Here is a 12,932-nt window from a genome sequence, read left to right as displayed (position 1 = left end):
TTAGTATTTTCTAGTATGAACCTGATCTAGCATGGTCTGAATGAGGATGTTATGTTTAATTAGCAGTTATTAATCTGTTGTTAGTTTTAGTGCTCTAAAGTGTGAAATGCAGCTGTCCATTTTCAGTTCATTTAAATCTTGTCAAATCTGTGGGAAGATGCACAGATTTTAACCAATCCTAAATGATTTTTCCTTCAAAATACACTATCATTTAGGCTCACAACTTTTATGAGGGCTTCATTTGCCTGGCATTATTTCAGAGAATGCAAATAGGGTTTTTGTTTTGATAACATGTTTATTCAGCAAAACAGCTGAAATCAGAGACTTTACAATATAAAGCCTGTAATGCTCTTCTGGTATTTTGAATATCACCTGAAGTACAAGAAAAATCGAGGCAGGTTTTGTCTTCAGAGTTACAGTAGCCTGTAAGCAAAGAATGAAACCAAGTGAATGCTTAAACTCTTCATGATTGAAGTGAGTTTTGGGGAGAGGATTGTTGGAATTCATTGTAGTAAACTTCCGTTTCCTTATTGTGATCTTAATATTGTGGAATGCTCCCCAGTCTGAGACAGAAATGTATAATGATCTTAAGAAATATCAACTGTGAGTAGAAGATTTGCCTGAGATAAGTTAGATTAGTTTTAACTACTGATCTGTGTCTCTTCAGGTGTCTGGGCAACAAAATCAATTTTAAAAGGCAAGAAGTTTGGACCGTTTGTTGGTGACAAGAAAAAGAGATCTCAAGTTAAGAGCAATGTGTACATGTGGGAGGTAAGAAACAGCTTGTAAACGGAAAAAGGCATCTGTCCGTAGGTCAATATTTTGTATTTAAACTTTAATTTTTCTAGAGATTTTTAGAAATAGACGTGAAGTGAAATAACTGCCATCTACCTATGCCTATCATTACAAGCGCTTATTTATAGACACTTGGATTGAGCAGCCTTTCTGAGTTACAAAGCTTTAAACTATTGGCATTGTTTGAAATAGCTATATTCATTTTCTTATATACTCTGGGTCACACCTCCCCTGGAGAGTCTATTGCTGGTAAAGCTTTGCTTTGGCAACGTGAACCCTGAGTGATGTCCCTTCTGCAAGTGAGCACTGCCGACTGCTCATGAAATTAGGGAAATTAGGAGGATATGGAATCTCTTAGGGAAGCCACAACGCTCCTCCTCATCTAGCTCTTTGAAAACCAGCTTTGTTATGGGAATTGGTTTTGCTTTTGGAGTTTTTATAGAAGTTCTCCACTGTTGCAGTATTTCTTGTGCTGCCTGTGTTTGGGCTTGCCTTAAAGCAAATACTGTCTGGACCGCTGAATAGCTCTTTAAGCTCTGCTGATAGTCATGAGATCTCAGATATTATGTAGATGTCAAAATGTAGATATCTGAATCTGGAATTGGATCCTATCTACAGTGTCTTTAAGGCAGTTTGTTAATAATTCCAGAGACGACTTCAGCCTTTCTGAAGACACATACAGCAAATGGCTTTAGCAAAGTAAATGGTCAAGGAGGGGAGGTTTGGAGGAACGTGGCATAGCATGTTCTGAAACAGAACTTGCTAGTTTACAGATTTTTAGGCTAAAGATATTGATAGTAGTCATCCTTCTGGCCCCTGGCCTGCAAAAATGGAACTGTATAAACCACTGGATACACATAAAAAACTGAATGTTAACCCCTGTCAGAGGAATTGATCTAGAACAATTTCCCAGAAATGCAAATTCACATTCAGGAAAGTAATCAAGTGTTCAAGTATAATGTTTGCATTGAGCCAATATTATCACAAACTCCACTGCGTAAGGTATCTTCAGTTTTGATCTGGTACAAGAACACTTTGTGAGATTGATTCAGTCAAGTAAATTATTTACCTCGCAATTGTTTTTCTCAGTTTTGAATGTTCTCAGTGGATATGTCTTAATATCCTTAAAATTTGTCCTGAGGAATCATAGTTACAAACAAGCTGTTATAAAGTTTGGTAGTTTGCAATGCAGGTGATAATGGGAACCCTTGCTAGATTTCCAAGTAATTGTGTGTTGCTTTAATACTGATATTGGAATTAAAAAAGCTAAAATGAGCCCACAGCAGTTGGCCCCATATGCTGAAATCTGAAACCACTCCAGAATCCTAACTGTTAGAAAAGATGGTTTGTAAGAGGATGGTGGTATGTGGGAGTAGTTATGTCTATGAAACTTCAACTGGGAGAACAATCTTTTCCAAAAGAATCCTATTTGTTTCTTGAGTGAAGTTGATCTGAAGAAAAAGGCTTCTAAAAGCTGGCCTCTCCGGTCAATTTGAATAATTTGGAACTGTCATGCTGGAGTATCGTTCTGAATAACTTGAGTTCTGTGTGTCGGTAGGCGCTCGTACGTATTTTCATTTTCTGTCAGAGAAAAGCCACAGATAGGAAAATGCCAGCAAGTGACTGAAAACCAAGGGAAATGCTGTCTGCCGATTCAGAGTGACTGGCACAACTGTGCTGAATGATCTCAATCATGGTTTACAGGAATCGCTTAAAGTCACGATGTTATACAGAGGAGGTGGAGCTATTTCCTTTCTCACAGTGCAGAAAGCCTTTAAACGAAACTCTGTAAACTAGAAGTTAACTGAAAAGTAATATAATACTTTGGTTTGTGCAAAAAAAAGTAATATAAAACCATAATAAAGTAACATATAAAAAAGTAATAAAGTATTATGTTTTGCCATATATTCCATATATGCTAACTCTTCCACAGCATTATTTGGCTCTTTTTGTCCGTTTTAATCAAAAGAATTGCTTTTCCAGTCTTGGGCTGTGAAGCTGTTTACGTTTTCATATTGCAAGGGCTGGGTGTGCTGATGAACATTCTTTCAGAAGTCAGCTGATGAAATCCATGCTGGAATAATTTAAGTAAGGAAGATGTTTTCTCTTTGCTTGGAAAGCAACTGAGATGATTTTGGTATATTTATTGATAAAATTCTATTTTATTAAATCAACAGTATATCAACATGAAGGGAATCAAATTAATTAAATGATAGCTCTTCTTATAGGCATCTTACTCAGATTATAATGAGAAAAGTGGGAGATATTAATATGTAACATGTCTTGAAAGAGAAGCGGAGTTGCCTGTCATCAGAAAATACTGAAGATGTCAGTAACCTTGCTTTACTGCAAGATGTCTTGAAATGTAAAACAAGAGCGGGGGATGTTTTTTTTTTCTTTTTCCTCCAAGAATGGAAACCGAAGAATTTATACAGCATCCTGGGACATGCAGAAGTTTATTGGCAGGGTCAATTTTTTAAAATGATGGCGAGATTTCTGAAAGGTTAAGTTTTTCTTGAATACCCTGAAAAAATATTGAATAGGATTTATGCTTTTCCTTTTGTTTCCAAATAAAGCAAATGCTTCTAACTTCTGCATAGTTACTTTTCCCGGTTCATCAGATAGTAAAAATAAAGCTCCATTGCTCTCATATCTTAAAATCAGTTGTTTTGCTAAATGCAAAATCTAGAGAATCATTTCTGGCTTGCCAAACTGAAAAGAAAGCATAGAATGTTTTAAGTGTGGTGACTTTTAGAGAAGGGCTTGCAGGCCAAAAGTAGGTGGGTTTGGTTTATGTGGGTTTGTTTGTTTGTTTGTTTTTTCCCAGTTGTGCCAGTTCCACTAAAGTTTGCAGAAGTCTAGCAACATTCCCTGCCAGTAAAATCCCAGCCCCTGCTCATATCCTGTGTTACCCTTGTCCTTAGCTGATAACTGCTGCTTTGTATGGCTTTAAAATTTGTAATGTTGTAGCACAGGTACACTGCAGTGGGAACAGTTGTCCATTTGCTTAATGCCATTTTTGCCTCGCAGGTGTATTACCCAAACTTGGGCTGGATGTGTGTTGACGCAACGGATCCAGAGAAGGGGAACTGGCTGCGCTATATAAACTGGGCACGGTCAGGAAAGGAGCAAAATCTGTTTCCTCTGGAGATCAACAGGACCATATACTACAAAAGTTTAAAGGTATCAATGTCTGAAGAATCAGTTACTGCTTTGTTACCTTTTATTATTAATACTTTTTATTTACCTTTATTCAAATCCTATTTTCTACTATTTGTATTAAACTGATTTTTGCACCATTTTATGAAATACAATTAAAATATTGCAATGCTGCATTTCACTGGTCTAAATTCTTCTGTGCCAATACAGTTGACATTACAATCTGCTTTTAAAATATAGGTTACGTATGAACACTCTGTCTGTTTTGTTGGTTGATGATTTGCTGTAGCACCAAATTTGATACAAACTAAAATGAAACACCATAGCAGATTACATATTTTTTTTTTGCTTTTTCTGGAGATACTGAGACACTGAGGATTTTTTTCAGAAATTGGTTATTCTTATGGGCTTTGGATCATATAACAAGAGTTGGTTGTCAAGACATTTTTATAGGTAGCTTCATGAAACAAATTTTGCTGGTTTTATACCCTTGTGGGTTTATTCAGGGAGTCCTTCTCTTTCTGTCTATATGTGTTCTGGTGTATACACTGCCATTTCAGAACTGTTGTAAACTTACCAGCCCAGGTATGTGCACATAGATCCTTCCTGATCTTTATCATAATTAATCAATTTAAAGGGAGTTCCATTTGGTGATAAATAAATTGCATGGCTTTTATTTACTCCCAAAGGAGAATTAGAGTGGCTTCTATGTCACTTTGTTCTGTTTTACCTCAAAGCATTTAAAATGTTGTTGTACCTATTCATTTTTTTTCCAAAGGTTTTCTTCAGCTTTTTGTGGGTTTCTAATTTGTAAGTTAAACAGTCTGATTTCCAAACTTCATTGCTAAGATAAGCAAAGTCCGCATTTGCTTGGTGTAAAACAACCTCAAAACTGCACAGAGCTTCAACTTCCCTGTTCTCTGCTGTCGATGAATAGTCATAGGACAGAACTTTTAAGTGAGCACAAGCAAATATTTTTGTCTTCCATCTTCTCTTTATCTTTCCTGAAGGACCGAGGATATTTGTAGGCTGCTTTGCATACGCTTTCCCCAGGATGCATATATGAGAGTTGTGATATTTCAATGAAACAGCTTAAACTCATCATGGGGTTTCAGAAGTTCTTCCTGTCTCCCCTAGTGAAACAAGCTCGTTAAATAATGTTGTTCTGCACATGGCATGGGGACTTTGCAATTCTTGAAGAAACAAAATAGAAGTGAAAACTCAGTTTCAAAAAGTCTTCTTAAATAAGCTTGCCTGTGAAACTGTCCTTGAGTAAGGCGAAATTAATTTGTTTATGGAAGAATGTTTTGTCAAACAGGTTTGTAACTCCAGAACCTCCTTCTTCCATAGGAACACAATGTAACATCTGGTTATACAGAGTGAAAATGCCACAAACTGACCACTGTGGCTACATTTGGGGAGATAAGGCCTCATCCAGGTGCAAAAGTGCAGTATCACAGTCAAGTGCCGTGTCTGTGCTGAAAAATGTATATTTGAAAAGGTTGGGCAGGCAAATGCCTGTCTGTCTGTCCAAGACACATTGCAGTGTTTGTATGTGTACAACAAATTGAATTTTAGACAATCTATGCTAGAACTTCTTGGGATATAACTCTTGAAAATAACATTCTTGACATTACTTTAAACCTTTGGAACAGAAAACATGCAGATTAAGGAGCACTAAATGCTGCCGTTAAAACCTAAAGCACCAAGCCAGTGAGGTTTTCCAAAATTCACATCTTTTTTTTACCCCAGCTATCTCAACCTGGCGGTATTATACAAACAATCTGTAAGTAATTGTTTGGAGGAGGTTGATTTTTAGAGGGTGTCATCAATAAGAGATGCCCATGTGTGTTCTCTCGTGTCAGAACAGTGGTAGAAGTGGCACTTGGTCAGTGTAGTCCTTGTCTCGCTCATATTGCTAATGAGGGAGCCGTTTTAATTGTCTGGCTTTGAAGCTGCTGCTACATCTCATGTTAAAAATACAAGGTTATAGGACTTCATTTATATTCTGGAGTCGTTACACCAACACTAAATTAATCAAGTCGAATGTTAGTTCCAGCCATGCAGTTAACAAATTACATGCTCGTTATCATCCCATGTTTGCATTGCCGAAAATTTTTGCCAGCTCTTTTCACTGAGTTTGTATATTGTTGAGATAAGTTGTTTGCATCAGACAACTCTTCATTCCTTTCTGCTAAACAGCTGCAAAACGGGGCCATGCAAATAGGTTTACCACTATTTATCCTATCAAGCCTCTGGAACTGTTAAGGAAGCCAAACCGTAGGCTTTGCTTATATTATAACTTAAACATTTAACATAATTGTTGCAACTCTTGTTGTTCCAGTGTCTGGGGGTATAAAGATACTATCACCTTTATCCAGTGCCGTGAGACCCACTGAAAAAATAAGTGCTTTAGAAGAAACAAATGTTACTATTGTTCGTGATACAAAAATTCCCTTTGGCTTCAGAGTTGAAATAACAGTGTAAGGATACCCTTGGCTCTAACGTCATGACCCTAAAAATAGTGTTATCTCTGCAAGCCCAATGTCCATTAAGCCCTGGAAAAAGGGGGATTGTAGTTGAGGTGAAGAAAGGCATTTAAGTTGGTTTCTCTTGGGTTTGGATAGAATGCTTCAGGAAGTGGAGAGATAATGATGAAGATTTTAAAAAGATCGATACAAATACGTCTTTAGTCTGCAAACTTGGGGGCTTACTAGCTTGAGTCAGATAATGTTTTAAGGAGCATGTGAAATAACCAGAGAAACTAGTATTGATCAGTTTGGTGACATTGCTGGCAATATAAGTAGTAATTGCAGTGGTGCCACCTTGACTAATTTGGTCTTTCTTGTGCCTTTTGTTTGGATTAAAAAAAAAAATGAAATAATACATTTGGAATGGCAAACAGATCCTTCATAATTGTGATTAAGTGGATCTCTCGAACTTGTAATAATTGTGTTCCTCTGTGTTCCCTTTACTCACAGCGATGGTCTTTTCCTCTATCTTTAGATTTTGTTCCAAATTGCAACTTTAGTGGATGAGTGAACAGTTTTATTCATTATTTAATGATTTGTGTAAGGTAGGTGTGTTCAGCTTGAGTAATGCTGGTGTATCCCTGGAAAGAATTAAACTGTAAATAGCGAGAGTGATAATCACGGGGGATTTTGTTTGCTGTAAGTTTACTTTGCGTGGATTTAAATCAATGTCATGCCTTGAGACAAATCAAAATTTGGGGCGTTCCAGCATGAAGTTTCAAGTCTAATAGTGGTGTATTATTATGTCATTGATTAAAAATACTGGCAGAAAAGGCCGTTTCTCGGTGGTCTTGTTGGTGCTGCCCCATTTCTGCATGGGAGGGGGAGCTCGGCGTTGCGCGCCCTCCGGGCCGCCAGGGGGCGCTGAGCGGCGGCACCCTTGGCGCGCGGGTCTGCGCGGGGCAGCGCCGTCGGCGCCGCCGCGGCCTCTCCCCGCCCCGCTTCTCGCTCCCCCCCCCCCGCCCCGCGGCCCGCCGCCAACAAGCCGCCGCCTGATTGGCGCCGCGCCTCTCTCTTCTCTCCCGGCAGCCAATCGCGCCCGGCGAGGAGCTGTTGGTGTGGTACAATGGGGAGGACGACCCGGAGATAGCCGCCGCTATTGAGGAAGAGCGAGCCAGCGCCCGGAGCCGGCGGCACTCCCCGAAAGCCAAGAAAGGTAGGGCCCTCCCCGCCCGCCGCTTCCCCCCGCGCCCCGCGGCGTTCCGCCATGGCGGCGGGGGAGCGACCCGCAAACTTTTGCCGGGTGGGCGGCGGCGGCGGCCGCCGTGACCTTCCCCCCCACCCCGCCGCCGCCTCCCGAGCCCGCGGGGCGGAACGTGGAAGTTGTGGCGCCGCCCGGCCCGGCTGGAAAAGTTGGCCGAGGCGGCGGGAGAGGCGCTGCGCGGGGAGGGGAAATGTCTCCGTGCGGGGCCTGCGGGGCCGTGTGAGCCCCTCGCCACGGGGAACCGCGGCGGGGACAAAATTATTTACAGGCAGCGTGACCGGGGGAGGTGTCGCCGAGGAAGGAGTTTCTGTCAGGCGCAAGGATTATGATTTACTTCAGTCGAGTGCTGGTGCAAACGAAAAAATAAGGTTTTGTTATTTTCTGTATGTTGTATTTTTTTAATGTTATTTTTAGGGTATCGGAGATGAAATTTTACAGGCAACATGAGTGACTACTTTTGGCTGACTCTGGCAGATGGGAGAAGAATTTTGGGGGGGGGTTTGCGTTAGTCCTTATGCGACTGTGTATGTCAAACCAGACATCCAGTATTTGTTCCATGATTAATTCTGTAGCAATATTTTTTAGAGTGCATGTGCCTGCACACATGGGCTTATATAACTGACATTTTGACTACCGTTTTAGGCCAAAATCGCAATAGAAGCTATCACTTACAGGGAGTAAATAGAAAAAGGAAATATTTACGGTTGTAGCACAAGGGAATTGATTCCTCATGTAGGTGAATATTTGTATTTTGGAATTATCTGAAAGTGACAAACCAAAGAAGGAAAGGAGATAATATTTTAAATGGCATCATGGTAAAATTTTTTTAGCTTAAAATTTAGGGCCTGATCTTACTCGTAGTGCAGTCGACTGTGGAACTCACATTGGGAACAAGCTCAAATATTTAGGAGAACAGTTATTATGTAAGGTTTTTTATTTTAGAGAACGAGGAGGGGGCTGGGAGAGAGAAATAGCACAACGCAATTGGTTATTTATTTGAACCGTAATTTGTAGGTTAAGCTAATACAAACTGAAACTCAAGCACTGATTTTTATTTTGCTGCATGAAACGAAAAGCATATTTATCACCATATATAAGTAACACTCGGTAAATCAGAGACTGCATTATGCTTTTTCCTGAATGTGCATTATCTTAGCAAATAGGATTGTGTGCCTGTGATTTACCCGAAAGGCTAGAAAAACAACTTGAAAGAATTTGAATGTATTCTAAGTCAGAAAAGCCAGATGGAATAATTTCACGGCATAGAAATTTTACTTGCATTTGTAAAGTTATAGAGAAAAATATCAGTAAACTAATTTGATGCTGCCAGGGTTTTGGTTTTCTCCTGTTTTTTAGGTTTAAAGTTTTTATTGTTATGGGATTTACAGGTTTCAGACTGTCATAATTAGGAACAATAGGTCTTTTTCTCCATTTTATAAACATAAGCTTCTTACCAAGGCTCACAAATATTAAAAAATAAAACCAAACAACAAAACCCAACCCCAAACACGATACAGATGAAGCATTTGAGAGTACCCGAGAACGATTTATCTTTGGAATAATACTCTTGTATCATGAAGCAGAAAGACTAAATTATTAGTATTTAGTTTCTTTGAATTGTTATAATTAAAGTTTCAGCATTCATGCTGGAAAAGATAAATCCATTCACAGTATGTACTTTATTCTTTTCTAATACATGCATATTTTGAAATTGTATGGTTCTATTTTTAGTAGGTTCCATTGGAATGATTTTTGCTCCTCTACATTTACTCTCAGTTATTTTGGTATTTGCTGTGAATTGCAAATATTTGCAGATGTTACTACAATGTTCTTGTAAGAAGCATCATAATTTTTCTGCCGATTTGATAGCAGTCGCTGCAGTTAGGATTCCAAAATGATTTCTACTCATAACCCTTCTTTTGCAGATTCATCTCTTGGATATGGAAGTTTGTTAGCCCTGGGGTTGAGGTTCTATGGGAAAGTAAAATTATGATGAGCAGGGTTAAAAAGCAATGTTTTAAAAGTAATTCTAACTATGATAAAAGGGGGAGAAGGATGTTGTGACTTGACTTCATGCATGTGAAAAATTGGGAGTCAGTACAAGGTAATATTTTAGATTAAATACCAATTTCAGAAACTTAGAGAGCAACTCCTCCAGAGAGTTGTGAAATTTGAATTTATTAACTACCTAAGCAGATCAATTCTGTTTTTATAAACTTTTATTTTGACCTGTATTTCAGGTTGTCGTCTTACCCATTGAGGACAAAATAGAACTAAACAAGCACTGCCAAGTTTAAACAACTGTGGATGAATGTGTCCTGTAGAAACACTTTTTCCAGAAAAAGGAAACTGACAGTTTAATACCTTAGAAAAGACTAGACAAGACCTTATTTGAGAAGTGTATTATGATGTAGTTATTCAAAACATGCATTTATTAAATGGCTCATAATTATTCTGTGTTCAGTAAAACAAACACACTTTTGAATTTTTAATGTGTCTTAGGCCTTGTCCTTGGCAGTTAAGATATCCAACATCTGACAGCCGTCTTTCTGCATTTTATTTAATGAACTCTGATTATATCAGAGAACGTCAGCATTTCACAGGTATTAAAAATGTGATGTGTTTTGCCCTTCAGTCAAGGCTTTCATTATAGTAAAACTTTTCATATTGCAGTAGAAATACTCTTTATTTCTGAATAAGTCCTCTATGCTGTCAATTGAGACTCTCAGCACACGAGGTAGGGCCCCGCTCTGTTGTTAAGTTGGGATGGCATTTAAGAACCAGCAGCTGACTGAGTCAGGGCGGACACAAAGTGCAGATTGAAATGCTTTCCTTGACCTTGATCTGCCCTCTGTTTGCGAGTCATTACTGACAGAGGGTTCATCATCTCCTTCAGAGCACATTTAGCATGGCACCGAGCGTTCTCCTCTCTGGCCCACGTTCTCCAGGGTGTTTGTGGAAGGTGGGATCTTGGTTGTGCCTCAGCTGTGTTTCTCAAAACTCTTCAGCTCTTTACTTGCCCAACTTTTCAGCCGTTCAGTGTCTCATGTAATCTTATAGTCTGCATTGAAAATCTATCTCAGGTGTTTATGTTCGATAGTTATTGCTTGATTTGCTCATCGGTTTTCATAGCTGGAGTAAATCCGTTACATCTTTCTTCTACCATGTGCAACAGCTTAGGAGGCCTTGAGGAAAAGAGGCGGTTCTTACTGATTTATTTTTATGCATTGAAGGATTGCATATTGTTGCTAAGGTGATGAGTGCATTTGAGATTTAGAAAGAAATTTAGTAGGATAAAAGTGTATTGGGGGAGGAGTACAACTCCCCCCAAAAAAAAAAAAAAAAAGAAAACAACTTGTTGAACTACTTGGGTAGTATCAAAGATTTTTATCAGAGCCAACCCCTGTTACCTTTTACGTGATTACTCCGTGGTTAAGAGCCAGCAGCTGCCGGTGCATGGTGAACAACCAACAGAAAAATTATCTAATAGATTTTTTTTTTACTTTTGCATTTTGTGAAATTTCATGTATTTGTTAAGCATTTATCATCTGCTTCTCCCAAGCCGTAGTTAATATGCTTCTGTTCTGTCTCCCAAGCTTGTAGGAAAATTAGTTTAAATCAAATGCATTAGCACAAGATTTTTAATTTATTCCCTAAGGGGAAAAAAAAGCTTGGCTTTCACTTGACAGTTGAATTTGTGTGTCCTTTAGAGGAGTAGTGTGGACATATTTTTCTCTCATCAGGGTGTTTCTTCCTTTATATATGATGGTATTAATCGGTAGTGTAGTAAGCAGTCATGTGGAAGGTGAGGGTTTCCTTCAAGAAGAATGCTCTTGGAGGCTCTGCCTTCAGACTCAGTCTTTCTTTCAAAAGAAACTTTTCACTAACTAAACGGAAATATATATATATATATACATATATATATATATATATATATATATAAAAATATCCAGTGGTTTTATCAGGTTATAATCTGCTTTAAGGTGCTAAATAGGCTCCAAAGTGTAATCATACGATGCTAAAATAATCTAGGCAGTTTCTGTCATGGATTATGTGGCAGATCAAAAGCTTTCTCAGAGAAAGGAGGAGACGGATGTTACACAGGATTGAAGTTTGCTCTGCTACATGCTTGTGAATAATACCTTTTGAAAACTGTTTTGAGGAGAAGAAGAGGGCAATGTTTTACTTCTCCTCGGCTTATTTTTCTCTCTCTGGTAGTGGTTCCGTGCTGTGCTGTTCAGCTGTATTTGTGTTTTAGCTGTGTTCCCTTTAGCACTTTATCTAGGCCACAGACCCCAGTGGCATCATTCGTACCATTGTCTGGAATGAATACTGCGTCTGCCTCTTTCATATCTTCGCTCTGGACAAAATCAGGCTGTCAGGAGGGGGAAGAAGGTCTGTAATTTCATTTTACCAAAAGCACATGCTGCATAAGGCAACTTGAGTGAGAACCTGTCATGAAACCAAGTGACCTCTTAAAAACAAACCAGTTGTGTCACCTCTGAAAATAGAGTCTTCTATTGTAGCACGGGCGAAACACCTGAATTGGGCTCACCTATATCTTGGACAGCCCCCGATGATTATTTATTCTAGTACAGTTTTGAAGTCTCAAACCATTGCTAATATTTTAAAACTTTACTACCGTAAATGGCTCTACTGCTGTCATAATGTTGCTGTTTCCCATGGCTCTTATCAGATTTCAGGGAGAGTACAAACTATAGCGTAACTCTTGGTGAACAATGCTGTCCCAGAGATAGTATGAGATTAAGGTGGGTAAATTATGAATCAATTATCTTCGGTTGTAAATAATTATTGTGCCTTGTTGCACTTTGCATTCAGACTGATATAAACCTTTAGGTTTCTGCTTCACAGATTCTAAAGAAATGCTGTCATAATAAAAAAGTTACACTGGATTTTCTGTTGTCTGTAAGTGTGGCTGCTGCTGAAACAGTGTCAAATTGCTGCTGCAGGAAAGGGAAATGTAAAGGTGAAAAGGGCAGGTTAAATTCTGTGATCATAGAAATCCTTGCAGTTGTTTGTTAATACTTTTGTAGGCATTCTCACCTAGTTCCAAATAATTAGCTGTACTTGAGAGTCATGTAAATGTGTCCTCTTTGCAAAAGGTGGGCCTTGGATGTTATCACAGATGGAAGGGAAGTCATGACCAAATGATCGTCTGGTTTTTAAGTTGCGTTGATTTATTAGTTAGACTTGTACTCAGAGTAAGTTTTAAAGTGTATTTC

General features: G+C 38.8%; 1 protein-coding gene across 2 annotated transcripts in view; it reads left to right on the top strand.

Annotated features, from left to right (window-relative positions):
- The window catches only part of PRDM2 (PR/SET domain 2), a 59,678-nt gene that overhangs the window by 13,667 nt on the left and 33,079 nt on the right, over positions 1–12,932 (top strand). For both annotated transcript variants that reach the window (XM_065649862.1, XM_065649863.1), the window contains exons 4-6: positions 668–771; positions 3,826–3,978; positions 7,515–7,641. In XM_065649862.1, the coding sequence (XP_065505934.1) occupies positions 668–771; positions 3,826–3,978; positions 7,515–7,641 (384 nt within the window). The remainder of the gene's footprint in view (positions 1–667; positions 772–3,825; positions 3,979–7,514; positions 7,642–12,932) is intronic.

Source organism: Caloenas nicobarica, chromosome 22, assembly GCF_036013445.1.
Source record: "Caloenas nicobarica isolate bCalNic1 chromosome 22, bCalNic1.hap1, whole genome shotgun sequence".
NCBI classification, from domain to species: Eukaryota; Metazoa; Chordata; class Aves; order Columbiformes; family Columbidae; genus Caloenas; species Caloenas nicobarica.
Note: the sequence above shows the minus strand (reverse complement) of the source record. Positions and strands in the feature narration are given on the sequence as shown.